Below are 27,612 nucleotides of genomic sequence, written 5' to 3' on the forward strand. Positions count from 1 at the left end.
CCAGAAAGGGAGACTTCTTGATTTCCTAAGCAACAGAGAAGTGTTGGATTAGTCTCCTGGGTGACAAATGAAGGTGGGATGGGAGAATTGGTTTCCTAAGTGACTGGTGGGGGAGAGATGTGGGCCTGCTCTTCAGGGTAATAGGAGAGTGAGGCTGGTCTCCAGGGTAACTAGAGAGGACAGAATTAGTCTCTTTAGAAATAAGGAGAGTAGTTAATTATCTCTTAAGTGACAAAGGAGGTTGTTATCAGGTGTCCAGTGTAACTCAGAAGGATAGAATTGGTCTCCTAAGCAACAGGATAGGGTAGGCCTGGTCCTCAGTCTCTAAGGAAATGGAAAGATGGGGCTTGTTTCCTGGGTACCAGATTTAGGGTTAGAGATGTAACCTGGAATGGTGGGGCTGGTCTCCAGGGTAACTGGGGGATGATGAGACTGGTCTCTAGGGTAACTGGGGATAGTGGGGCTGGTCTCCAGGGTGACAGGGAAGGTTGGAGATGGTCTCCAGGGTAACTTGGGGTGATGGGGTTGATCTCCAGGGTAACAGGGAAGGATGAGACTGGTCTCCAGGGTAACAAGAGCAGGTAGGGGAGTTTCCAGGTTCATACAGAGTCAAGGTAACAGGTTAACTGCTGAGTCATTATGGATGGGCATCTGTGGCCTGCCCTGCCCCAGGACAATTTTGGATATGAGCTGCCAGCGGTGGAGGCAGCCATGAAGAAACACGAAGCCATCGAGGCAGACATAGCAGCCTATGAGGAGCGGGTGCAGGGCGTGGCAGAGCTGGCCCAGGCCTTGGCAACTGAAGGTTACTATGATGCCCGCCGGGTGGCAGCCCAGCGTGACAGTGTCCTGCGCCAGTGGGCCCTGCTGACCGGGCTGGTAGGTGCCCGGCGGACACGGCTCGAGCAGAACCTGGCTCTGCAGAAGGTCTTCCAGGAGATGGTGTACATGGTGGACTGGATGGAGGAGATGCAAGTAAGGGCCAGATCGGGGACCAGTGGTGGGGGTGGCATACCTGGAGGGGAGGAGGGGTCCTTACCCTGAAAGAATTGTCAAAGATGGAGAGGGAAGAGGAGAGAGACAGAAAGAGGTAACGAGAAAGGGAGACAAAGAGAGTGAAAGATACAGAGAGAGACACAGAGGCAGAGGAAGAATGTATGAGAGACAGAAAAATACCCGGAGAAGTAGATAAAAAGACACAGTAGTATGGAGACAATCAGGGACAGACAGGGACAGAGATTAAGTCAGAGGAAGATTGAGACAGTTTCAGAGAAAGAAATCAGAGAAAAAGAGAGCTGGAGAAGCAGACCCAAAGGTATCACCAGAAATCTATTAAAAAAATGGCTACAGAGGACACACAGGAAGATGGAATCCGTTTGAGAAAGAGAGAGAGACCTACGAGAGAGAGAGAGCTGGATACAGAGCGAGATGGAGATAAGATGATGGAAGCAGAGGGAGAGAGAGATACAGACACAAGCCATGGAGAGAAAGAGATAGGAATCGAGATGGAGACAGAGAAATATAAACAAGAAAGGGATGAAGGCAGAGAGAGAGACAGAGGCCAGAACTATGGAGATAATGGAGCATCCAGAGAGACAGAGATGGAGAGAGGTGATGACAGAGACATGGAGTCTGAGACAGAGATCAGAGTTCAGGTGATGGAGTAGAGGAGTGAAGGCTGGTGTGGGCGGTGGGTGGAAGGGGGAGTGGCCTGAGGGCTGATGCCCAAGCTACACTCAGGGCAGCTCTTACTTGTAGGCTCAGCTGCTGTCCCGGGAGTGTGGGCAGCACCTGGTGGAGGCGGAGGACCTGTTGCAGAAGCATGGACTGCTGGAGGGGGACATCGCAGCCCAGAGTGAGCGGGTGGAGGCCCTCAATGCTGCTGCCCTGCGTTTCTCACAGCTGCAGGGTGAGTCTGGGGTTGAGGACTGGGGTGGAGACTTTCAGGGCTTGTGCTAACAGAAGCAGAATGTCAAAAAAAAAAAAAAAGAAGCAGAAGATGCAGAATGTCTCCTGAGATACAGATGAAGAAGTGAGCTCCCTGTCTTTGGAGGCATCCAAACACCAACTAGGATCACACTCCATCAGGGATATCACATGGGAAATTAGTGCCTTGAGTGTGAGGCTGGCCCACATGACTTCTTCCTGCTTTGAGATTCTGCAGTAATAGTTTACAGTTTTTGAGCATTTGTTATGTGCTAAGCCTTTCACAGTGGGGTCTCGGTGAATACCATAAAAAGACTGGGTGGGTAAGGCAGTTATTGTCAAGGCCTGTTCAGAATCAAGTGATAGAAACTCAATTTCAGTTAAGGAGAACAAGGGAAGGTACTGGCTGATGTAACTAAATGTGTAAGAAGGGTTGAGTTTTGCTTTAGGTATGGCTGGATCCAGGGATAGTTCAATGATGCTTTTAAGACTCCACCTGTCTCCAACTCTAGTGTTCATGTCTGTGTCACTATTGGGCAGTCCCTCCCCTTGTGGTGTAAATCTGGGACCATCCAGCCCACATTTACATCCCAGCAGCTTCATAGATCCAGGGAGACAGGCCCCTTTCTCCCAATATTCTGGCAAATGGCCCAAGATGGGTTTCATTAGCCTGTGGTGGGTTCCATTCCTACTCCTCAGCCAAGTATTATGGCCTGGGGCTATATACATGATCTAATTGGCCACATCTATGTGACATGCTCACCCAGGGCCAAGAGTGGGGTCAGCTGTCTCCAAAGACATGAACTGAGAAAGGGGCAGGGATGGGATGCCATTAGCAGAAGCAGAGGCATGGATGCCGATAGGCAAAAACTTAGACTGACTCTAGAAAGAGTCTCATTTTAGTGATGTCAACACCCTCCAGCTAAAGACCACCAGGAGCCCTGCTGTAGTCAAATTAAGCTTGATTTGCATGCATGGGAGTGTGGGGACCATGGGGCATCTTAGTAAGAGGATGTTAAGAGGGGCTCATTGTAGGACGTGGGCTTGTGTTAGGTGATTTGGGATAATTTAATGTAGTGTATTTTGCTGCAGGTTGGATGCTATCAGGAAGTGGGGGTAATTAGATGATTGTGTGTCTTAATCATTTTTAACCAGGTGGTGGGAGGAACATGATTGGCAGGAGTGGTTCACCTTGGCCAGGCGTGGGTAGGCAGGCAGGTGACTGTCTTGTGGTTTGCACAGTGACCTTGTTTTGTGTGCACTCAGACATGATTGTGGAATGGTCTTGTCTTCATCTCCATCATGATTGCCGAGTGGTCTTTTTTTTTATATAATTTTATCTATTTATTTTTGGTTGTATTGGGTCTTTGTTGCTGTGCGGGCTTTTCTTTAGTTGTGGCGAGTGGGGGCAAGTCTCTCGTTGTGGTGCACGGGTGTCTCATTGTGGTGGCTTCTCTTGTTGCTGAGCATGGGCTCTAGGGCGCATGGACTTCTTTAGTTGTAGTTCCCTGGCTCTGGAGCACAGGCTCAATAGTTGTGCCTCATGGGCTTAGCTGTCCTGTGGCATGTGGGATCTTCCCAGAGCAGGGATCGAACCCGTGTCTCCTGGATTGGCAGGTGGATTCTTTACCACTGAGCCACCAGGGAAGCCCTGCTGAGTGGTCTTGTCTGATGTTTTGTCTTGTGCAACTGTGTATGAGTGCTGACAGCATCAAGACTGCTTTTTTCTTTCTCACTGATGAGGAATCTGAGGTGCAGAGGTGCAGAACTGATAAGAGGGTTTGGAGGCTGATCTGTCTCACTTCTTTATCTGGAGCTAAGGCCCTTGGGAATCCTGGTGCATTGTTAGAAAATGAAGAGGCTTTCCAGCTTTCAGGGGCTACCCAGGTGGTGTAGTGGCTAAGAATCCTCCTGCCACTGCAGGAGATGTGGGTTTGATCCCTGGGTTGGGCAGATCTCCTGGAGGAGGAAATGGCAATCCACTCCAATATTCTTGCTTGGAAATTTCCACAGACAGAGGAGCCCAGCATGCACACACACTCCAGCTAGCAGGATGGTCGGGGGAGTTTCTCACTCTCATGGCCTGGGATATGTCCTAAGAGCAAATGTTGAGGTCTCCTTCCAAGTCCCGGTGCAGGCATCCCCATCCTGGCTCAACCCATCACCAGCCTCACAACCCCAAGAGACATCATTCATTCATCATCTTTCACCCTTCATTCTCGTGGATGTTTGTCCAGGAGGCTCCCCCTGTCTTTTCCTTGTGAGATCTCAGCGCCCAGTGATGATGCACCAGCAGTGCCGCGGAAACAGCAAAGAGGCTAGTGTAGGGTGTGTGTTGTCATGGTGATGGGAGACAGCAGTGTGTGTGTTGTCATGGTGACGGGAGGCAGATCTGCCTGCGAAATGGTCCAGAGTTGGCCTCCTGATGTACCACTTCTTAGCTGATCCTGAGCAAGCAGCTTCCCTCCCTGAGTGTGAGTTTCTTCATTGGCAAGATAGAGCTAAGGAGGATACTGGCCTCATAGTATGGTTGTAAGAACTCAGTGACATTGGGTCAGAGTAAGGGCTGGATACATGGATGCCACTGATGTTTATTATTCAGTTGGGTGCCTTGGAATTTGGGTCAATTTCAGTGAGTGTCCAGCAATGCATAAACCTCACATGCCATCTAGGGCAGTGTCTCTCCCACTGTTTTGACCCAGTAAGAAATACATTTACCTCATGACCCACAGTTCACAGGCACATGTCCAGACACAGAGACACAAAGCCTTTGGAAAACAACGCTTCCCCCTACTTCTCATATTTTCTATTCATTCTACTCTATTCCATTAAAGAAATGCTGACTGCCACCCATTAAGTTAATCTCACAGTTCTCAAACCAGAGGTCCAGGTGTGTGCATGCGTGCTAAGTCACTTCAGTCGTGTCCGACTCTTTACGACCCCATGGACTGTAGCCTTCCAGGCTCCTCTGTCCATGGGGCTGTCTAGGCAAGAATGCTGGAGTGGGTTGCCATGCCCTCCTCCAGCAGATCTTCCCAACCCAGGGATTGAAACCACATCTCCTGCCGCTTCTCCATTGCAGGCAGGTTCTTTAAGAGGTCCCAGGAGGAAGGTGAAATATTTGAAGATAAAAAGGAGTTTAGGTCATCACTGGGTTAAGAGATAAGATGACAGAGGATGAGAGAGGAGAGTCAAAACATAGGTTAAGAATAAAGAGGTTTCATTTTGTCAATTGCTGAAGGAAAAACACTGCACTTACACTAACATATAAAGATTCTAGGATTCTCTGAGTCTCCCTTTCCATTCCTCATTCAGTCAGTAAGTCACCGTTTTCACTAAGCGACTGCTCTGGGCTCAACCATGTGCTGAGCAGTGGTGGGAACATGGTCTGATGGAGACAGCCCCAGGTCTTGTCCTTACGGGGCTCCCACCCCAATGGAAGAGACAGAATGTTCGCAACAGCCCAGAAGGGTCAGAGATGGGATGAGGGAGTCACAGGCAGAGTGGCCCGCGCTGGGATGGGGGAAACAAAGAAGCCTGGGAGAGCCTGGTAAGGTGCTTGCTCCAGATTTGAGGTGTTGGGGAAGGCTGCCAGGAGGAGGGGACGCATAACCTGACATCTGGTAAAGTCGGGCCAAGGACTCGGCCGATAGCCTGTACCACGCTCTCTTGGGCGGCTCCTGGTCCGTGCCCAACCTGGGATCTCCCCCTTTCCGTGGCCCAGGTTACCAGCCCTGCGATCCGCAGGTCATCTGCAACCGCGTGAACCACGTGCACGGCTGTCTGGCGGAGCTGCAGGAGCAGGCGGCCAGGCGGCGCGCGGAGCTGGAGGCCTCGCGGAGCCTGTGGGCGCTGCTGCAGGAGCTGGAGGAAGCCGAGAGCTGGGCCCGCGACAAGGAGCGCCTCCTGGAGGCGGCGGGCGGCGGCGGCGCGGCGGGCGCAGCGGGCGCGGCGGGCGGCGCACACGACCTGTCCAGCACCGCGCGCCTCCTGGCGCAGCACAAGATCCTGCAGGGCGAGCTGGGCGGGCGGCGGGCGCTGCTGCAGCAGGCCCTGCGGCGGGGCGAGGAGCTGGCCGCGGCGGGTGGCGCCGTGGGCCCGGGCGCCGAGACGGTGCACCTGGCGGGCCTGGCGGAGCGCGCGGCGAGCGCGCGGCGGCGCTGGCAGCGGCTGGAGGAGGCGGCGGCAAGGCGCGAGCGGCGGCTGCAGGAGGCGCGGGCGCTGCACCAGTTCGGAGCGGACCTCGACGGGCTCCTGGACTGGCTTCGCGACGCCTACCGCCTGGCAGCCGCGGGCGACTTCGGCCACGACGAAGCGTCCAGCCGCCGCCTGGCCCGCCAGCACCGCGCGCTCACAGGGGAGGTGGAGGCGCATCGCGGGCCCGTGGGCGGCCTGCGGCGTCAGCTGGCGACACTGGGGGGAGCCAGCGGAGCCGGGCCCCTGGTGGTGGCACTGCAGGTACGCGTGGTGGAGGCCGAGCAGCTGTTCGCCGAGGTGACCGAGGTGGCTGCGCTGCGGCGCCAGTGGCTGCGCGATGCCCTCGCTGTCTACCGCATGTTCGGCGAGGTGCACGCGTGCGAGCTGTGGATTGGGGAGAAGGAGCAGTGGCTGCTGGCCATGCGCGTGCCCAATTCATTGGACGACGTCGAGGTGGTGCAGCACCGGTGAGCGCGCACCGGTGGGACTCCTGGTCCCCTTCGTCCCGCACGCAGTCTCGATTTCCTTGATTCAACAATTTTCCCATGTTCACACACTTGGAACCAGTGTGTGTGAGCTTAGTAGCTCAGTCGGTTCCGACTCTTTGCGACCCCATTGGACTGTACAGCCCACCCTCTGTCCATGCGGTTTCCCAGGCAGAAATTCTGGGATGGGGTTGCAATTCCCTTCTCCAGGGGATCTTCCCAGCAAAATGGGAATTATATTTACTGGTCGCAACCTCATGGGCTCCTGGAGAACAGTAAATGTGCAAAGTAGTTAGGAAATGCCTGGGTCCAGGGAGCATTCCAGGGGCGTTTGCTGCTATTCCTGTGAGACTTACAGTCACTTGGCTATATTAACCTCCAGAGATGGCCCAGCATGTTCCCTCCCCTGGGACTCCCATCGCTAGATGGGAAGGATGTTACCCCTTGCATAGATGTTACCTCCCCAGCGAATAAAACCACTCTGACCCTTGTCACTTTCTCTTCCCTCACCTCACTTTACATTTCTTCATAGCAGTTACCACCCTGGGACATATTAGATACTGATTTACCTGTTGGCAGACTTAGAGATGGGTCATTAAGTCAGGGGATGGACCTTCTGCACCCCTCTCTCTGAGCATATTCATCCATCCACTCATTCAGTGGATACTTATTGAGTCCCTGCTCTGTTCCAGGCCTTGGGCTGGGCATTGCTGGAAACACAGGCCTGGTCCCCGCTGTTACTGTGCCCACAGTTACCCAAGCCACAGCCTTGGACATTGTTTTAAACAAGGGAAGACCATAGCCAGCTTAAAACGGTTCTCCCTGGCTGCCACGTAGAGGGTGGCTGGAGGGGGTGAGAACGGTGGCTGGGAGCCTAGAGAGGCAGCTAGGGTAGGGGCTCAGGTAGGAGAGGACAGGACTGGACCAGGGCAGGAACCCAAGAGGACAGGCCATGGGGGAAGACAGGCTTTCGGGGAGTATTTGTCCAAAACAGAGCCCAGGGCTCTGGCCTAGGGAATGGCCAGGGTTGCGGTGGGGGTGGGGGGTGGGGGGGGCGGTGTGGGAAGGAAGGGAGGGGAGCTGTCCCTGGGATGAAGACCCAGAGGAAGAACAAACTAGAGGAGATGTTGAAGCGAGTGTGAGTCACAGCAAAGAGCCCGGACAAAGAGCACAACAGGCTTTAAGATGGGGGACAGGCTCAAAAGGGATAATGTTGAGGCTGGAGACAGATGTGGGACTGATGGGCTGGGGGCAAGGGCGGAAGCTGTGGGGATGGGTGAGATGGACAGGATGTGAGCGAAAGCTGAGAGGGCCCAGGGCAGAGCCCTGAGGGACCTAACACTTAAGTGGCAGGTAGAAGAAGAGGAGCCAGCAGAGGAGCCTGAGGAGATGAGGTTGAGAGTTCAGAGGAGAACCAGGAGAAGGCAGTTTCACAGAAGCCAGTGAACAGGTCCCCAGGGTCCAGGCCTCACTGACCGTGTCCATCCTTCTTCCGCAGATTTGAGAGTCTGGACCAGGAGATGAACAGTCTGATGGGCCGTGTCCTGGATGTGAACCACACGGTTCAGGAACTGGTGGAAGGAGGTCACCCCAGCTCAGATGAGGTGCGTTCCTGCCAGGACCACCTCAACAGCAGGTAAGTGGAGCCTGGGCCTGAAAGTCCTTCTGAGTCCCAGGCCAGTTCTTCTTATCATTCTTTTCCCCAGTCACTCAACTATAGAGGTCAAGAATGTGCCCTTTCAAATTCCTGAGATGATAAGGTTGTTGTCGTTGTTCAGTCGACCCCCTGGATCCCAGCACCCTAGGCTTCCCCATCCTTCACTATCTCCCAGAGTTTGCTCAAACTCATGTCCATTGAGTTGGTGATGCTATCCAACCAGCTCATCCTCTGTTGCCCCTTTCCTCTCCTGCCCTCCATCTTTCCCAGTATCAGAGTCTTTTCCAATGAGTCAGCTCTTTGAATCAGGTGGCTAAAGTGTTGGAACTTCGGCTTCAGCATGAGTCCTTCTAGTGAATAAGGGCTGCGGGCCACCTAGTAAATTAGCAAAATCTTGAAAAAAAATGCTAATGCCCAGTGTTAGCGATGATGTGGTAAACTGAGGATAGAATACATTTCAATGGGCTCTTATTTACTTGTTCAGAAATGATTTATTGAGAATCCACTAGCTACCAGGAATTTTTCCAAGCACTTTTTTTTTTAATCTCCCAATATCCCAATTGCCATAGTAAAGTTTCCAGCATTCAGAACTCTTTAAGAATAGTAACCAGTTAAATCTTTCCCCCTAGAACACTACAAGTAGCTCTTGCAAGATAGGATTCATAGATGAACACATAGATCCAGAGAGGTGAATTCCTTATCCATATTTACTCAACCTAGTAAGCAGGAGTCAAACCCAGTTCTGCCTGAATCCAGAGCTGAGGCCCTTGACCACATATTGCAGTCTTCCCAGCAACTCTGTGGGGGTGTAAATACCCATATAAGAAAGGAGGAAACAGGAGCTCAGAGAGGTAAAGGTGGCCTAAGGTCCCATGGGAAATTAGGTGGGGATCAAGCCTGAATTTGAAGTTGAATTTGTCTGACTGCAGACTGTGCCCTTAATTGCTGTGCTGAGATCCCAATATCCAGTGATTTCCAAGCCTCTGTATCCTCAACAATCCCAGGGCACCAGGGCCTAAAAAGATAATGACAGCTAGTGATTTATGGAGGAGAAGGCAATGGCGCCCCACTCCAGTACTCTTGCCTGGAAAATCCCATGGGTGGAGGAGCCTGGTAGGCTGCAGTCCATGAAGTTGCTAAGAGTCGGACACGACTGAACGACTTCACTTTCACTTTTCACTTTCATGCATTGAAGAAGGAAATGGCAACCCACTCCAGTATTCTTGCCTGGAGAATCCCAGGGACGGGGAGCCTGGTGGGCTGCCGTCTATGGGGTCGCACAGAGTCAGACACGACTGAAGCGACTTAACAGCAGCAGCAGTGATTTATGGCATTTAGTGAGATGATGCGCCAGTGCTTTAGCCACAAGAACTCATTAAACACCTAGTGAAGTGGACATAATTATCTGCCTTTTTTCAAATGAGAAAACAGAGACGACAATGATTTGCCCAAGTTCACGTGGTGAATCTGGCCAGAGCAGAATTTGAACTTGAGCCCTTCTGATTTCAGAGTCCTAATCTCTGCCCTTGTGCTGTGTCCATTCAAGAGGGGACAGAGAGAGAGTTAAGAAATAAACAATAAAAGAACAAGATATTTGGAGAATTGTAAAGATTCATGCAAGGAAACCAAACCAGTCAAACCTAAAGGAAGTCAACCCTGAATACTCATTGGAAGGACTGATACTGAAGAAGCTCCAATGCTTTGGCCACCTGATGCAAAGAGCTGACTCACTGGAAAAGACCCTGATGCTGATAAAGATTGAGGGCAGAAGGAGAAGGAGATGACAGAGGATGAGATGGTTGGATGGCATCACCAACTCAATGGACATGAGTTTGAGCAAACTCTAGGAGATAGGGAAGGACAGGGAAGCCTAGCCTGTTGCGGTCCATGGGGTCACAAAGAGTCGGACACAACTTAGCGACTGAACAACAAGACAATGCAGGAAATAGAGTGACCTGGTAGGGCATAACTGGGGCTTGGGGGTGAGTTTAGATCGTGTCATGACATTTTGAACTGGGCCCTCAAAGGGGATGAAAAGGATCTAGCCACAGGAAGAGTATAAATGGGGGAGGGGAGGGAGGGTAAGCATTCCAGGCCAGGAGCGCAGCCAAGGCCAAGGCCCTGAGGCATAAAGGGGCTTAATGTGGTCCCGGAGTGTATCCCCACTCCTAGCTAGCAGGTACTGTTTGAAGTGCTTCACGAATCATATCAATAACTCATTTGACTCTCACTGCACCCCTGTGAGGTCAGCACTGTGCTATGATTGTGTGCATTTTACTGGTGGGGAAATGAGGCACAGAGAATGTTGCCAACCAAAGGGTACACAACTCAGACCTGACTCTGAGCTTGACACTGTTCGGCAGTATCATCACTTGCTTGAGGGCACAGAACAAATTAAAAAAAAAAAAAAAAATCTTTTGACGGCACCTACAGGTCTTAGTTCCCTGACCAGGGATCAAACCTGTGCTCACTGCATTGGCAGTGTGGAGTCTTAACTACTGGACCATGAGGGAAGTCCCATAAATTTATTTTAGGATAAAATAGGTTTGACTCAGCACCTGGCTTATAGTACATGCTCAACTACTATTTATTGCATCCAACATATTATCTGACGTCATAAGCCAACAGATTTCACGTTCTTTGGTTCCAGAACCCTTTGCATGCTTAAAAGCAATTTAAAGACCCCCAAAGAGCTTGATTAATGGGTTATATCTGTCAGTATTTACTATATTAGAAATTAATACTAAGTAATGTAAAATAGTAAGTCGTTAAAATAACAATAATAAACTTACTATGGTAACATAACTTTTTAAATGAAAAAGTGACTATTTTTCAAAACAAAAAAATGTAGCAAGAAGAATGGTGTTGTTTTGCATTTTTAAAAAATTGTTATTTACTTTGGCTGTGCTGAGTCTTTGTTGAGGTGAGAGCTTCTCTAGTTGCCTATGTGGGATCTTAGTTCCCCCACCAGGGAAAGAACCCGGGCCCCTGCATTGGGGGCTGGGCGTCTTATCCATTGGACCAGCAGGAAAGTTCCTGTTTTGCATTTTTGCACATCTTTTTAATGTCTGGTTTAAGAGAAGGCAGCTGAGTACTCAGGTCTGCTTCTGCAATCAGTCTTTTTCCTGTAGCTTTTGGAAATCTCCACAGTACACTCGGCACAGAATGAAAGTGAAAAGGCAAATAGCGTCTTAGCATTTTGATGAAGATAGCTTTGCCCTCGCTCAGGTTACATTTTGAGAACCGCTGTTCTAAGCAAATGTGCCCGGCAGAGTCCATTTTACACAGGCAGGAACTGGGGCCCCGGGAGATAAGGATGACATTCCAAGGTCACACAGTGGCTGGGTTCCACCCAGGGTCATGGGCCCTCCACACCCAAGGGTGGGGGCGGGTCTCCATCTTCCTTACACTGCCCTGCTTCTCCTGGGCAGGTGGAACCGCATCGTGGAGCTGGTGGAACAGCGAAAAGAAGAGGTGAGCGCGGTGCTGCTAGTGGAGAACCACGTGCTGGAGGTGGCGGAGGTGCGCACCCAGGTGCGCGAGAAGCGGAGGGCTGTGGAGAGCGCGCCCCGGGCGGGCGGCGCCCTGCAGTGGCGCCTTAGCGGCCTGGAGGCGGCTCTGCAAGCGCTAGAGCCGCGCCAGGCGGCCCTCCTGGAGGAGGCGGCCCTGCTGGCTGTGCGCTTCCCGGCTCAGGCTGCGCGGCTGCATCAGGGTGCGGAGGAACTCGGCGCCGAGTGGGGCGCTCTGGCCAGCGCGGCTCAGGCCTGTGGCGAGGCGGTGGCGGCCGCCGGACGCCTGCAGCGCTTTCTGCACGACCTAGACGCCTTCCTGGACTGGCTGGTACGCGCCCAAGAGACGGCGGGCGGCGGCGAGGGGCCCCTGCCCCGCAGCCTGGAAGAGGCAGACGCGCTGCTGGCGCGCCACGCGGCGCTCAAGGAGGAAGTGGACCAGCGAGAGGAGGACTACGCGCGCATCGTGGCGGCCAGCGAGGCGCTGCTGGCGGGCGACGGCGCGGAGCTGGGCCCGGGCCTGGCACTCGACGAGTGGCTGCCACACCTCGAACTTGGTTGGCACAAGCTGCTCGGCTTGTGGGAGGCGCGCAGGGAGGCCCTGGTCCAGGCGCACGTCTACCAGCTCTTTCTGCGCGACCTACGCCAGGCGCGAGCGGTGCTACGCAACCAGGTTCCCGCTTCGGGGGTTGGCACATGTGGGTGTCTGAGGCCGCAGGGGATTTCGGGAACAGAAAACTCTATGGAGGAGTGTGTTTGCGGGGACCACTGGGTTCCTGGCGTACCTCATGCTGCGGGGGTGGGGGAGGGGCGCGGGTATCTGGTATGAATAGCTGGGTTTGTGAATAATCTGGTGTGAACAAGTGTGGGTGTGTGTATAACAGAATTTGAGTATTACGATGGGGAGTAGGGTGTCTTAGTCTGGTAGAGGTGACTAAGAGTTTGTGGACTGTTCTGAGTGAGTAATGCACTTGGACGTTCTTTGGAGTGACTTCCTGGGTTTGTGGGTTATCTGGAAGGAAATAAGAGTTTGAGTTTGATTGGTGATGGTTAATGGGGTTTAAAAAAGCTCTTGGGGTGGATAACAGAGGATGAAGGTTATGGCAGGAAGGTTCAGGTTGAGGGATTCTTGTGGTCAGTAAATGATTGTGGATTATGTGGCTGTGGGGGCCTAAATTAGCAGACTATCTTCTTCTTGGGAATGGCAGATTGTCTGCACAGCGTCACTGCGTTTATTATGGCTTGAGGAATCAAGTGCCATGGTTATCTGGGAACAGCTGATCCAATTCAAGGATCTTTCTGCGACGGGAACCAAGTTTGAGGATTTGGACACGATAAAAATACCTAGTTTTCAGATTGTCCAAGAGTAGGTACCAGCTTTTAGGAATCATTTTAGAAAACATGGGCTTCCCAGGTGGTGTTACTGGTAAAGAATCTGCCTGCCAATGCAGGAGATGCAAGAGACGAGGGTTCAATCCCTGGGTTGGGAAGATCCCCTGGAGGAGGAAATGGCAACCCACTCCAGTACTCTTGTCTGGGAAATCCCATGGACAGAGGAGCCTGGTGGGCTGTAGTCAGTGGGGTCACACAGAGTCAGACCGGACTGAGCAGGAGCACCTGTTGGAAAGCATGACAGCCTGTGCTGGTGTCAAGAGAGAGCTGGCTTAGACGGAGGATGAGCTGGAGGAGCAGACAGCAGGCCCCTGGAATCATGAGGTTACTAAACACTGCAAGCTGAGGTGGCCTTGAGACACTCATTCTGACCCACCCATGTTACCAGTTAGAAAGCTAACCCCAGAGAGGGAAGGAACTTCCTTGAAGTCACATGGCACCTGGTAAGTCTTCATCAATTAATCAAATACTTACGGAGTGCCTACGCTATATCAGGTGCTTTTCTGGAGCTGAGCACAGAAGAAACAGAACACAAAATCCCATCCTCATGTGGCTGGCATTCATATGTGTGTGTGTGTGTGTGTGTGTGTGTGTAGGAGATGGAGGAGATGATAAAAAAGTAACTGCATATATAATATCATGTCAGATATATGCTATGAAAGGATTTCCTAGGTGGCTCAGTGGGAAAGAATCCACCTGCCAAGCAGGAGACTTGGGTTCACTCCCTGGGTTGGGAAGATTCCCTGGAGAAGGGAATGGCAACCCACTCCAGAATTCTTGCCTGGAAAATCCCATGGACAGAGGAGCCTGGCGGGCTACAGTTCATGGGGTTGCAAAGAGTCGGACACAATTTAGGGATTAAAGAATAACAACAAATACGCTGTGAAAAATAATAAAGCAGAGTAAAGGGATAGCTGCGGGGGCGGGGGGAGTGTGGAGAGGATGATACTTTTGACAGAAGGTCAGAGACCTGAGGAAAGTGAAAGAGCCAGCATGGGGATATCTGGAGGGAACAGCATGGGGCAAGGACCTGACGTGGGGCCACGCCTGGCACGCTCAATGCTAGAACCTAGTGAGCAGGGGAGAGCAAAGTGGAGGCTGGGCAGTCTGGTCCTGAATGGAGCAGGGCCGACCAGAGCCTCCCCGTCCTTCATCCCCAGGAGATGGCACTGTCAGGTCAGGAGCTGCCGGGCACCGTGGAGTCGGTGGAGGAGGCGCTGAAGCGGCACCGCGATTTCCTCACCACGATGGAGCTGAACCAGCAGAAGATGCAGCTGGCCGTGCAGGCTGCCGAGGGCCTGCTAAGACAGGGCAACGCCTACGGGGAGCAGGCCCAGGAGGCTGTGACGCGGCTGCTGGAGAAGTAGGTCCCTCAGACCCCAGGAGCCCAGGGGCTGGGATTCAGCACAGAGGAGGGGTGACGAGGCCAGAGTTCCCTTTCCTTCCATCACACTTCTGCTTCTCTGTCTCTGTTTTTTTAGCCGAGCCATGAGGCTTGTGGGATCTTGGATCCCTGACCAGGGATCGAACCTGTGCTCCCTGCAATGAAAGAGCTGAGTCCTAACCACTGGGCCTCCAGGAAATTCTCTCTCTGTCTCTCTCTGATTTCTACTTAATTCCATATTGCTTTAGATTTAAGTTGATGTTGGTGAAAAGGTAACTTGTGATTGATAACCCCAAAGCTGCAGAAGTCTGTACTGTGAAAAGTTTCTCTGCCAAGCCTGCCCTCAGCCTGGAATAGCAGGACTGGTTGTTACAATGTTAACATCTACTGTGTGTCAAGCACTATTCTAGTTCAGTTCAGTTCAGTCACTCAGTTCTGTCAGACTCTTTGCGACCCCATGAATCGCAGCACGCCAGGCCTCCCTGTCCATCACCAACTCCCGGAGTTCACTCAGACTCACGTCCATAGAGTCAGTGATGCCATCCAGCCATCTCATCCTCTGTCGTCCCCTTCTCCTCTTGCCCCCAATCCCTCCCAGCATCAGAGTCTTTTCCAATGAGTCAACTCTTCACATGAGGTGGCCAAAGTACTGGAGTTTCAGCTTTAGCATCATTCCTTCCAAAGAAATTCCAGGGCTGATCTCCTTCAGAATGGACTGGTTGGATCTCCTTGCAGTCCAAGGGACTCTCAAGAGTCTTCTCCAACACCACAGTTCAAGAGCATCAATTCTTCGGCGCTCAGCCTTCTTCACAGTCCAACTCTCACATCCATACATGACCAATGGAAAAACCATAGCCTTGACTAGATGGACCTTTGTTGGCAAAGTAATGTCTCTGCTTTTGAATATGCTATCTAGGTTGGTCATAACTTTTCTTCCAAGGAGTAAGCGTCTTTTAATTTCATGGCTGCACTATTCTAGGCCCTGGGCAAAACAGCAACCCTTCCCTTCCCAAGAAATATTCCAGCCCCCAGGCAGTGACAGGGAAGCCTGGTGTGCTGCAGGTTGTGGGGTCGAAAAGAGTCACCATGGGGCCGCAAAGAATCGGACACCACTTAGCGACTGAACAACACGACACCAAGCAGAGTCCTTTACAGGATTTCCTTCAGGCCTGCTTCTTTCTGTCTGTCATTGCTGTTTCTACTCGTCCTCGTGACCCCAGCTTTCTCCTCTCTGGCATGAGTGAGGCCAGAGGAGAGGCTAATACTCCTCTGTCTTTTGTCTCCTGATGGAAATCATACCCCGTCCCTCCACCACTGTGCAGAGTCCTGAGACCCCAGCCCCTCATCTGTCTGGCTCTGGCATCCTTTTTCCCTAAATTTATTTGGGAAATGGATGGTGGAGTTTCCTAAAGGAAACTTGTATGGGGATTCTCATCCTGAGGAAACAAATTCATGGTCTAGTGTCCCCAACTCCAGGCCTGGCACCTTCTTTCTTTCACTCCATGTTTCTTTTTTTTTTTTAATTGTATTGGCTTTATTTGTTTATTTGGCTATATCAAGTCTTAGTTGCCACACACAGGATCTTCACTGCATGGCACGGACTCTCTAGTTGTGGCACACAGGCTTAGTTGCTCCAAGGCATGTGGGAATCTTAGTTCCCTAACCACGGATCTAACTCAAATCCCCTGCATTGCAGGGCAGACTCTTTAACTGCTGGACCACCAGGGAAGTCCTTCACATTTCTTGAGTATCTACTCTCCGCCAGGCTCTGCAGAATCAGGAGGAGGAGGAGCCTGGAGGGCTGTTCTTTTGAGTCGCGCCTTTCTTCCTTTGAAGTCAATACTTGTTTCTTTTGTTCTATTGTTTATTCATTTATTCTTCAGCCAATTAAACAGGGACTGAGTCCATGCTGTGTTCCCGGCTCCATGTGGGGCAGTGCCGGGCATCCCCTGGTAATCGGGTCAGAACACGATTCCATCCTTTACAGAGCTCTCATGCCATCTGGCAAGGATGGCCAAGAATGGTCAGAGCCGGGCTAGGGGAAGCATGGGCAGAATGGGCAGGTCCAGGATGGAAGAGGTGCAGGGGTCTGAGGGAGCCCTGGGGTCAGACAGGGCCAGGTCCCAGTCCCAGCTCTGCCTGTCAACCTGTGAGATTCAGGGCAAGTCACTTCTCTCTCCCCATGGGCCTCACCTCGCCTGGAACCTGGCCCTGCCCTGCGTGAAAAGATGTTCTTGCGTTTTGTCTGCATTTGGCACATGAGGCTCAGAGAGGGGAACAGACTGGCCAGAGGTCACAGCTGTTTTCTCACCCTCCAGGAGACAAAGGGTTTCTCTCATCCCTGGGACAAGTTGGCTGGTGAAGGCCTGGAGGGACTGAGTTCAGTTCCATTTCAGAGGCATTTCCTGTTTCCTGAGCTGAATCTGGGCGGGACGGAGTCCATATTCTGCTTGTCTCTGGCTCTTCATGTTCCTCCATTCAGCTGTGTGCTCGGTTATCTTTGTAACTTCCTCTCACATACTCCATCGCTTTGCCTCCATCTCTCTGTAATCTATGTATTTGTCTCCTTCTCTCTCCCTGTTTTTTCTACTTATATCTACATCTGTCTTTTCTGCTGCCTCTCTCTTTTTCTCAGACATTTTACTTCTGTTTCTGCCCTCCCTCTTTCTCTCTGCCTGTCTCTCTTTCTCTGTCTTTTAAAATTAATTTTTGGCTGTGCCGGGTCTTCATTGCTGCTCATGGGCTCCTCTTGTTGCAGAGCATGAGCTCTAGAGAGAGGGCTCAGTAGTTTCAGCGCATGGGCTTAGTTGCTCCGTGGTGCATGGAATCTTCCTGGCCCAGGGATCAAAGCTGTGTCCCCTGCATTAGCAGGCAGATTCTTAACCACTGGGCCACAAGAGAAGTCCCCTCTATGTCTCTCTTGCTTTCTTTCACTCATCAAATATGTATTGAGCACCTACTGTGTGCCAGGCCCCTTTTTTAGGTATTGGGGAATACAGGGGTGAGCAAAACAGATAAAAATTCCTGCCCTCGTGGAATGACATCCTATGGGGAAGACAGGATAAATACGGGATATATACAGTGTGTTGGATAGTGTTAAGTGCAAAGGAGAACGTTAAAGAAAAGAAAGCCAGAAAGTGTTGGGCAGCGGTCAGGAGGGGTCTTGCTAAGAAGGTGACATTTAAGCACACTTTGAGGGGAAGAGCGTTCCAGGCAGAGGAAACAGCCAATGCCAGCCAACACTCTGAGCTGGGAGTTGTTTGTTCAAGGCACATCAAAGTGGGACCCTTTCAGCCCTCTCTGCCAGGCCTCTTGGGCGCTTTGCCTGCACTGCAGGCAGGAGGCCAGGCTGCCTGGGGCTGTGATGCCTGCTGGCTCCGGGTTGGCGGGGCCTGGGTGCAGCCTGGCCAGTTCACTTAGACCAAGGGCCTGCCTCTCTTTGCCTCCCTACGGCTCCAGCCCTGCTCTATCCATGCCCTGCTTTCATCCCTCTTTCCAGCTCTGTTGCAGCCGTCTGTCTGGCTGGCTGTGTCTTACTGGTGGCATCTTGCCACTTCTCTACCTGTCCCTTTCTGGGCTCTCCCTCCCAAGACTCCCTCAGCCACTTTCTTTCCCTCTGCTTCCTTGTCTATGGTGGTCTCTTGCTCTCTGTCTCTCTGGCACTACCCCTGCTTCATTTCTTTTTCTCTGTCTTTTCCTATTTTCTCTATCTCTGGGCCTCTTTCTTCGTCTCTCCTGAGTCTCTGTCAATCACTCTTTCTCGAGGTCTCTGTTTCTGTCCGTCTCTGGTCTTGTGTGTGTTTCTGTTTGTCTCTCTAGGTCCTTGCATCCTTCTCTGTCTCTCTGAGTCAGTCTACCTCTCCCTCCTGATCTTTCTCTCTAGGTGTCTCTTGTTCTCTAAGTTTTTGTCTCCCTTGGTATCTCTTACTCTGTCTGTAGATCTCTGTTATCTCTCTCTATGGGGTTGTGCCTCTCTAAGTGTCTGTATTTCTTTCTTTCCAGATGTCTATCTGTCTCTGTCCCTCTCTCCCTCCCCTCTGTCCTCTCCAGCTCTGTCTCTGGCTTTGCCCCCACTGATGTTTCTTTGCCCTTCCTCACATCCCCACGTTGCTCTCTCGCTCGATCGTACATATGCCCCAGGTTCCTAGCCCTGCCAAGTTCGATGCCCTCACAGCCCTGCTGCTAGCGCCCCCAAACTCAGGCTTCCCCCAACTCCTATCTCCTCATCCCCAGGAGCCAAGAAAATCAACTACGGGCCCATCAATGGATGCAGAAGCTACACGACCAGCTTGGGCTGCAGCACTTCCTCCGAGACTGCCACGAGGTAGGAACTCTAGCCGAATTCCAGCTGTGCTGGGCACTGGGACTTCTTCGCTAGGGGGGAAAGTGCTCCAGAGCAGAGGCGTGGTGGGGGCAGGGACGCCCCGTCTAAGTGGGTCGCGGAGCGATGTTCACCTGGCACCGCCAGGAGGCGTGCGCATCCTGGCCTCAGTGCGCATGCTCCTCAAGTCCCTCCGCCCACGCGGGCGCGGGGAGGGGCCTTGGGCGCCCCTGGCAACGGCGCGCGTCCGCGCCCAAGGGTCCCGCGGGGACGCGCGCTGATCTCACCTTACCCGCAGGAGATTCGTGAGAAGTGCTTTGCCGGGGAGAGGGACCAGAGACAAGGAGAGGAGTATGCGGGGAGGCGCGGGTGGACCAGAAATCCAGAGCGCAGTTTCGATCAAAGGTGGTCCAGGACCAAGGCTTCACCCCTTTAAAAGTGTCCAGGAATCAAGCTCTGCCCCTTTGGAGATGATCTGCACACCCATTAGGATCTCCCCCAAACAGAGGTGGTCTAGATCCCTTTCTTCATTAGAGACGACTCAGGAGATAATGTTGCCTTGCATTCTATAGAAACTATGCTGGATCCTGACCCCATAAGAGATGGACCCATGAAAGATGGCCCAGTAAACATTTTCCTAATCCCAAACAGAGATGATCCTGGTCTCACCTATCTACCTGACCCGGGATAATTAGCAACCCCTCCACGAAGACACAGTACAAGTTTTCTGCAACCAAAGATGGTTCAGTAACCAGGTCCCAGTCCCCCCAGTCAAAGATGATTTGATTCCCGCCATGGTGAACCCCCGTGTTCCACTCCCCCCGCCGCCCCCCACCCCACCCATGAAATGGTTAAGGGCTTCCATCCTCTCCTCCCAACTCAAGTTCGTTAGAGATGGGTCTGGGACTCGAACCCACTAGAGATAGGTTCGGGTACTCCCTGTCCCCTGCCTTTTTCCCACTGGGAGAGTATTCTGGACTGAAGTCTTAAATAAGAGTCCAGGCCCCCTCCCACATTTTCCACTCCTGTATATCTGAGATAGCCAGGAATCTGAGCCCCTTCCCATCAGAGATGATTCAGAAGCTCACCCCCCCTCACATCGATGGGGTAAGCCAGGCTCCAGCCTACCCCCCAGCCCATCTCCGCCGCTGTTTGGCCCTGGAGCCCCTTCCCCCTCTCGTTAGATTGTTCTGGACCAAGCCCAATCATCTGAGATGGCGCAGAACCCCCGCCCCCCACCCCACGCTTTAGGGAGGGTGATGATTTTTCCACCCGCATCTGGGGCCCGGTAGGGAGGCGGGCACCGAGGCAGGCAGGGGGCGCGCGCGGGCGGGCGCGTTGCCGCGGCGCGGGGGCGGGGGAGGGGGCGCGCGTCCGCCGGAGACTCAGCCGTCACCACCGCTGCCGCCGCCGTCGCAGTGGAGGGGCGAGAACCCGCCCGCCCGCCGCAGGGACGCCCCATCAACGCCTCCGCCACTTCAGGTCTCGGGGGCGCCCAGGGGAGGGGGCTGATGCGCGCCCCCGCTGAGGCGGGCGGGGTGGGGGGCGGGTAGGGGGCTTGGGCGCGTGCTCGCCCGCCCGCCGCGGGAGGGAGGGAGGGGCGTAGGCGGCGCGGGGGTGGGTCAGCTGGGCGCTGGGACCCCAGCCCCGGGGAGGGGCCCAGATGCCGGGAGCTGTCCGCGGTGCTGCTGCGGGTGGGACTGAGGGGCCGGGTCCCACGGGATAGTATCGGAGATATGGGACTTCTAAGGCTACTCCTGGGGTAGTGTGGGTTTGCCCTGGGGATTAAGGGGATCCCAACCTCTCTAGGGGCCTCTTCTCTGGGTAGTGGGGCATCTGAGATTTGCGCTGAGGTGGGGGAACTCTCAACCTTTGAAGGGATTCTTCCCTGGTTCTTTCGGAATCTGAATTAGCCTTAGATGATGGGGGCGAGTCACTTTTGCCGGGATCTGCCTTGGGCGATGAGGGTCTTGGACTTGTTCTGGGTTTGGAGTGCTCCGACTTTGGGGGCTTTTCCCCCAGTTATTTGGGACTCTGGCTTTGCCTTCAGTGATGGGGGGTCAGTCACTTTGGGGGGGGGCTTTACTTTGATGACGGAGTACCTCTCCTTCAGGGTCTTTGCTTTCCCTGTGAGCTGTGACTGCCATTGGCAAACTCTTCCCTGTTATGTGGGGAATCTGTGAATAGCGTTGGAGGATTCAGCATTTGACTTGGCTTGTGTGTGTGTGTGTGTGTGTGTGTGTATGTATGTATGAAGGAGTCTGAAACTGTCCTGGACCCCTGGGGAGCACATGCCCAGGGGACAGAGTGGTGTTTGGCCGACTGGGAATTTGTCCTTGGCTATGACTGCAAGCTAGAGTCCATGGGTTGTTTTTTTTTTCCAAGAGGGAGGAGGAGAATCTTGTGACTGAGGGGGGAGGAGAAAGAGGAGGAGCAAACTGTCCAGGTGCCAGGTTTGGTCATGAGTGGGGAGGTTCCTGCTTGAGGGACAAGTCTTATTGGAAGGGAAGGGTGGCTCAGAAAGCAGCCTTGTGATTGGTCCTGCTGAGAGTAGAGAGAAGGGCCCACTCCTGTTGCTTGTGTTTGGATGACTGATTTTGTTGGGAAGTGGGGGCACTAGAACTGGCTTTGGTTTGGGAGGGGGGTTGGCTACAGAAGTTCTCTCTGGTCCATGTTGGAGAGTCTGATCCTAGATTTGGAGTGTCTCCTTTGGGGCAGACTCATTTGGGGAGCCAGAAGGTAGCCCTGATGCTTGCATTTGGGGGGTTGGCTTTGCTTGGGGGTTAGAACTCATCATGGTCTTGGGAAACTGTAGTCTTGGCCTGAATCCTCAAGGCTGGATCTGGGGAATCCTGTGGGCTCATTAGCTAGGCTGGACCTGGGTTGCAGGGCACAGGTCTACCCCAGATGGGAGGGATGGTTTGGAGGGAACTAGACTTGGTACTGGGGCTTCCCAGGTGGTGCTACTGGTAAAGAATCCGCCTGCCAATGCAGGAGATGCAAGAGACACAGGTTCCATCTCTGGGTTGGGAAGATCCCCTGGAGCAGGAAGTGGCAACTCCAGTATTCTTGCCTGGGAAATCCCATGGGCAGAGGAGCCTGGCAGGCCGCAGTCTATGGGGGCCATAAAGAGTCAGACACGACTGAGCATGCACACAGACTTGGCGCTAGTTGGGAGATTTTTAGGGGTTCATCTAGCCATATCGGGGGTTTGGGTTTAGATATGGGGCCTTCACTTGATACCTTTGGGAATGATTTGGATACCTTGAATTGGTCCTTATTAGAGGTGGTGAGAGGAATCAAAGAATCTAAGTATTTCTGGGGGTGGGGTGCAAAGCTGAATGAACTAAATTAGATTGGAGGGCTTGTTTTGGAGGTTTGATTTGGCTAGGGGTAGGAAGACTGGTCCAGGAACCCTGCCTGGGAGCTTAGGTCTTACGGGAAGTTGAGAAGGGCTGTCCTGAAGACAGGGGCTAAGGGATGAGGCATTCTGGAGAGCCTTTCATCCATCCTCTACTCCCTAGAAGAGGGCTTAAGCTGCCCTCACTACCGCCCCCCAACCCCCGCCATGAAGGCCTTACTTGCAAAGGTTCTTCCATCCCACCTTTTTCTTCCTCCCCAGTCCTAGAAGCCTAGCCCCCCCTCCAAACTGGGGACATCGTGGTGGGAATGGGGGGCTATGCTAGGTTGTGGAGAATTGGCTGAGCCCCTCCCCCTGTCCTGCACAGCTGGATGGCTGGATCCATGAGAAGATGCTGATGGCGCGGGACGGCACACGGGAAGACGGCCACAAGCTGCATAAGAGATGGCTCCGGCACCAGGCATTCATGGCCGAGCTGGCTCAGAATAAGGAGTGGCTGGAGAAGATTGAGAGGGTGAGGATTCAGAAAGCCCCTCTGCCTCTGCCCAGGGTCAGGGGCCTCCAGGGAACTCACGTCTCACCTCCTTCACACTCCACTGCCAGCCTGCATTTCTCATACCTTTGAACTGCTTCAGGTCATTTCCATACCTATTCCTAGCTCTGTGGCCTTGAGTAATTCATGTAACCTCTCTGAGCCTCAGTTTGCCCATCTGTAAAATGGCCAGCATCTCTTCTGAATGGCTGTTAAATATTTCACCCCTTCCTAGAATCGCTTCGCCAGGCTTCCTTCCACACCATTTGGAGCATTTGCAGTAGGAAGTTAGGCAGTCAAGGTGAGGCAGCCCCCGGAAGCTAGGGTTAAAGTGAGCACTGGACTTCCAGGGACATCCCAGGGCTCTCATTCTGTCTATGCCTGTTACTAGTTCTGGGGCCTCAAGGGAATTGCGTTAACTTCTTTGAGCCTCAGTTTGCTCTGCTGTATTTTCATTTTTTATTATTTTTTACTTTTAATTTTTTACTGAAGTATAGTTGATTTACAATATTGTGTTAGTTTTTGGTGTACAGCAAGGTGATTCAGTTATGTATATGTATAGATAGATAGATAGATGTATATATATTTTTTCTTATGGTTTATTATGGGATATTGAATATAGTACCCTGTTCTATCCAATAGACCTTGCTCTACTTTATTTTTTTAATTTTATTTTTTAACACCAAAAGCATTTTGTATTGGGGTTTAGCCAATTAACAATATTGTGATTGTTTCAGGTGAACAGTGAAGGGGCTCAGCCATATATATTATGCTCTACCTTAAAATTAAGGAAATAAATAATAACTTCCCTGGGCTCTTGTGTATTTAAAGTACTTAACACAAGGCCAGGCACCTAGGAGCTGTCATTGCTATGGTGTTGTTATTTTTAATATGTAATATGATATATGTGGCTCTAGGCCAACATATGTGGGAGCTGGACTTTTCAGTCTTGGGGGGACCCAGGTAGATTTGTGCTGTAAACATCAACCCCCAAAATTGCCCCTAGACCTGCAGCCCTGTATCCCCCCACCATTCTAACTCAAATGGAGACACCAAGGTGGGTCTTAAACCCTTAAATGGTCACTGGTGCCCCATAAATGGTGGCAGGAGGCAAAGCCATGCTCCTTGACTTTGAATGTAACAGAGGTTTGTTCTCTCTGCCTCTCTCCCCCTCTGTCTCTTTCTTCCTTCTGCCTCTCTCTGTCTTATGGTCCTCTTGCCATGTTTGTAACTTGCTACATATCTGTGTCCATCACTGTTTTCTCCCTGTCTCCTTCCCATGCCTCTGTGTGTCTCTCTGCCTCTCTCCCCCCACCACTGTCTGTCCATTTCTCCTCGTCTCTCCTCCCATGCTTGGTGCTTTCTCTGCATCGACCCCCCCATGTCTTTATCTCTCTGTGTGCTCTCAACTCCTTGCTTCCGTCTCTCTCTCCATATCTCTCCCTATGATCTGCTGCCCTCGTATTTCTCTGTCCCTCCCTCACTCTGATTTCCTACCCCCCATCGTCTGGGGCAGGAGGGCCAGCAACTGATGCAGGAGAAACCAGAGCTGGCGGCCTCAGTGCGGAAGAAGCTGGGCGAGATCCGGCAGTGCTGGGCGGAGCTGGAAAGCACCACTCAGGCCAAGGCGAGGCAGCTCTTTGAGGCCAGTAAGGCTGACCAACTGGTGCAGAGCTTCGCGGAGCTGGACAAGAAACTCCTTCACATGGAAAGCCAGCTGCAAGACGTGGATCCTGGTGGGGACCTGGCCACTGTCAACAGCCAGCTGAAGAAGCTGCAGGTATGGCCTGGCTGATGTAGATGGGGGCTTTCTAAACACAGTAGGGCCCCAGCCAGAGTCAGACCCCACTGGAGGTATTTCAGAGGATATTTAAGATAGGGGTTTAGTTCAAATGTGTTAGAAGGGCTGGAAGCGGAAAGGGAATATGAGGCAGTCCAGCTAGTTAGTTACTGGAAGCAGCTGCCGCCCCTAGGGCAGGAGAGGAAAGGGAGAAGAAAGATTCAGAGCCAAGAAGGTAGATAACAAGCACACTGAGGGTTTCTCAGAACCCTGACATCTGTTTCCCTGGATAGAGAAACCAAGGCCCAGGGCCAGAGGGATGGCTTTACACAGAACAATAACAGTATTCATGGGACTTGCCTGGCGGTCCAGTGGTTACAGCTACGTGCTCCCAATGCAGAGGGCATGGGTTTGATCCCTGGTCATGAAACTAAGATCATTCATGCTGTGCCACGTGGCAAACAAATAACAACAAGAAGAAACGGCGTTCATGGAGTGTCCTCTTACTGAGGAAGCCTCCTTGCTCAGCTCTTACTGACTCCCGCCAGCAATCCTGAAAGAGCAGTACTATTATTATCTGCCATTTGACCAACAAGGAAACTGAGGCACAGAAGGTAGCATGCCTGGCCCAGGGACACACAGCCAGACAGCATCTCCATCACAAAGCAGGGGCTCTTAGAAGACAGACCACGTCTGCTTTATCTCTGCTTCTGGCCCGGCAGCCAGTGGATGCTCAGTATCTGACTGGTGCGCTGACTGAAGGTTTGAATGTGGGTGTTGAGTCCGTCTCACCTCCCAAGGTGTGACAACTCCTGCCCATACATCTTAGGAACTATGCCTGAGGCTCTGGGGGGTGAACGTATGGCCCAGGGTAGCAAGTGGCCGAGCCTGGATTCAAATCCAGGTCCCTCACCTCTTCACTGCTCCTGCATAATTATGCATCTAGAGTGCTTGACACGGTGTCTGGCAAAAAAAAAAAAAAAAGTCGACTGATAATAAAAACCCATGTCACTGGTGAGTATTTATTCAGTTATCTATGCAGCAAATCTGTATTGAGCACTTATGTCAGCACGCCAGGCACTTTTCTAGAATATAGCAGTAAGCAAAACAGACGGAAAATCGCAGCCCCCGTGAGGCTCCCATTCTGGAGAGATGGGCAAAGGAGCAAAGAGAAACACACACCTGCATGAGATACCAGGGTCGTTACCGCTTTCTCTACCCCAGTGGTTCTCAACTGCCTCATCTCCAGGATCCCTTCCAAATCTCCAGGATCTCTTACAAATCCCTGAGAATCCCAAAGAACTGGTTTGTGTGGATTATATCTCCTGATGTTTACTATATTAAAAATTAAAACTGAGACATTTTAAAAATATATTTTTATTTATTTGGCTGTACAGGTGTTAGTTGCAGCAGGCAGCATCTTTAGTTGTGGCATGCAGGCTCTTAGTTGTAACATATGGGATCTAGTTCCCCAAACAGGGATCGAACCTGGGCCCCCTGCATTGGGAGCACAGAATCTTAGTTACTGGACCACCAGTGAAAGTGAAAGTCGCTCAGTCATGTCCAGCTCTTTGCGACCCCATGGACTGTAGCCCGCCAGGCTCCTCTGTCCATGGAACTCTCCAGGCCAGAATACTGGAGTGGGTAACTGTTCCCTTCTCCAGGAGATCTTCCTGACCCAGGAATCAAATCAGGGTCTCCTGCATTGCAGGCAGGTTCTTTACCAGCTGAGCTAAGTCCCTAAAACTGAGACATATTTAAATGATCGGTTTGTTTTAAAACAACAGTAAGGAATCGGTCAATCACATATTATCCCCAAAGCATTCTTTTTCGAAGAATAGCTATAATTTCCAAAACAATGGAGGCAGAAGGGTGGCTTCATTCTCAGTGTTACAGCCTCCTTTCATGCCTGGCTTAAAAGAGCACTGGAGGGACTTCTCTGGCAGTCCAGTGGCTCTGTGCTTCCACTTCAGGGGGCGTGGGTTTGATCCCTGCGTGGAGAACTAAGATCTTGCATGCCATGAAAAAGGCACTGGATTCTCACTGCTTCTGCATTCCATCTCTTCCAATAGCACAGGCCCTACAGTCCCTGCAGAACCCTGCTGTGCACCTGGGAGAGAATGAGAGAGGCAAATAACACCTTAGTATTTAAAAAAAAATAATAGTTGTAACCTAGGGACTTCCCTGGTGGTCCAGTGGCTAAGACTTCATGCTCCCAATGTAGGGGGCATGGGTTCCATCCCCGGTCAGGGAACTAGATCCCACATGCTGTAACTAAGAGTTTGCATGCCACAATTAGAGATTCTGCGTGCCGTAATGAAGCCTGAAGATCCCACGTGTCGTGACTAAGACCTGGCGCAGCCAAATATTTTTAAAAAATAGTTGAAACCTTGCAGACGCCTTGAAAAGATCTTGGGAATCCCCAAGAGTCCCCAGACCACACTTTGAGAACCACTGATCTGCGCTCTGTGCCCGCCACAGATAACCCATCCCTCCTCTGCAGCAGCCCTACAAGGAGGGGCTGTGGCCATCCTCACTGGACATGTGAGGAGACCACAGCACAGGAAGGGTCTGTGGCTCTCCCAAAGTCACACAGCCACAAAGTGGCCATTCAGGGCCACATTTAGTTCCCAGTCGCCTTCCTCCCTTGATACTCCCAGACCACAGTGGGGGAAGGTGACCCCCTCACTGGTCTCTGAAAAATCCATCACTATCTGAGGTCCACACAGTGTTGGCTGGGTAGACAGTGGGCAGGCGGCGATGGCCTGGCCCCAGGTCTGCTCTGAGATCGCCCAGAGTACTAGCAGAGACAAGTGGTGGCCTGGATGGTCAGACAGAAGAGAGAGCAAGAAGCACAAGCAGCCAGGGGCCAAGTGATGAAAGCTTGGGCAGGGGAGGCAGATAGGCCTGGGTTCAAATCCCAGCCTAAGTGTAGTCCTGCTCTGAGCCTGTCATCCCATCTCTGCCTTAACACAGGCGTCCCAGGGCCCCAAGTGAAAGTTGTGCACCAGGGTGTGGTGAGTTCCCAACAGATAGGGATCTGTGACTGTCGGGGTCCCAACCGGAAA

The 27,612-nt window shown here is 52.2% G+C and overlaps 1 protein-coding gene across 7 annotated transcripts in view; it reads left to right on the plus strand.

Moving 5' to 3' along the window:
• Window positions 1–27,612, plus strand: part of SPTBN4 (spectrin beta, non-erythrocytic 4) — an 81,763-nt gene that overhangs the window by 24,009 nt on the left and 30,142 nt on the right. For 5 of the 7 annotated variants that reach the window (XM_061388282.1, XM_061388284.1, XM_061388283.1 and 2 more), the window contains exons 12-20: window positions 673–975; window positions 1,759–1,909; window positions 5,651–6,590; window positions 8,107–8,244; window positions 11,697–12,447; window positions 14,327–14,529; window positions 18,784–18,874; window positions 22,600–22,746; window positions 24,281–24,544. In XM_061388282.1, coding sequence (XP_061244266.1) covers window positions 673–975; window positions 1,759–1,909; window positions 5,651–6,590; window positions 8,107–8,244; window positions 11,697–12,447; window positions 14,327–14,529; window positions 18,784–18,874; window positions 22,600–22,746; window positions 24,281–24,544 — 2,988 coding nt within the window. Of the gene's footprint in view, window positions 1–672; window positions 976–1,758; window positions 1,910–5,650; window positions 6,591–8,106; window positions 8,245–11,696; window positions 12,448–14,326; window positions 14,530–18,783; window positions 18,875–20,240; window positions 20,354–20,527; window positions 20,634–22,599; window positions 22,747–24,280; window positions 24,545–27,612 lie in introns of those variants that run through there. The other 2 variants (XM_061388286.1, XM_061388287.1) reach the window with 2 other exon arrangements.

This window comes from Bos javanicus, chromosome 18 (assembly GCF_032452875.1).
Source record: "Bos javanicus breed banteng chromosome 18, ARS-OSU_banteng_1.0, whole genome shotgun sequence".
NCBI classification, from domain to species: domain Eukaryota; kingdom Metazoa; phylum Chordata; class Mammalia; order Artiodactyla; family Bovidae; genus Bos; species Bos javanicus.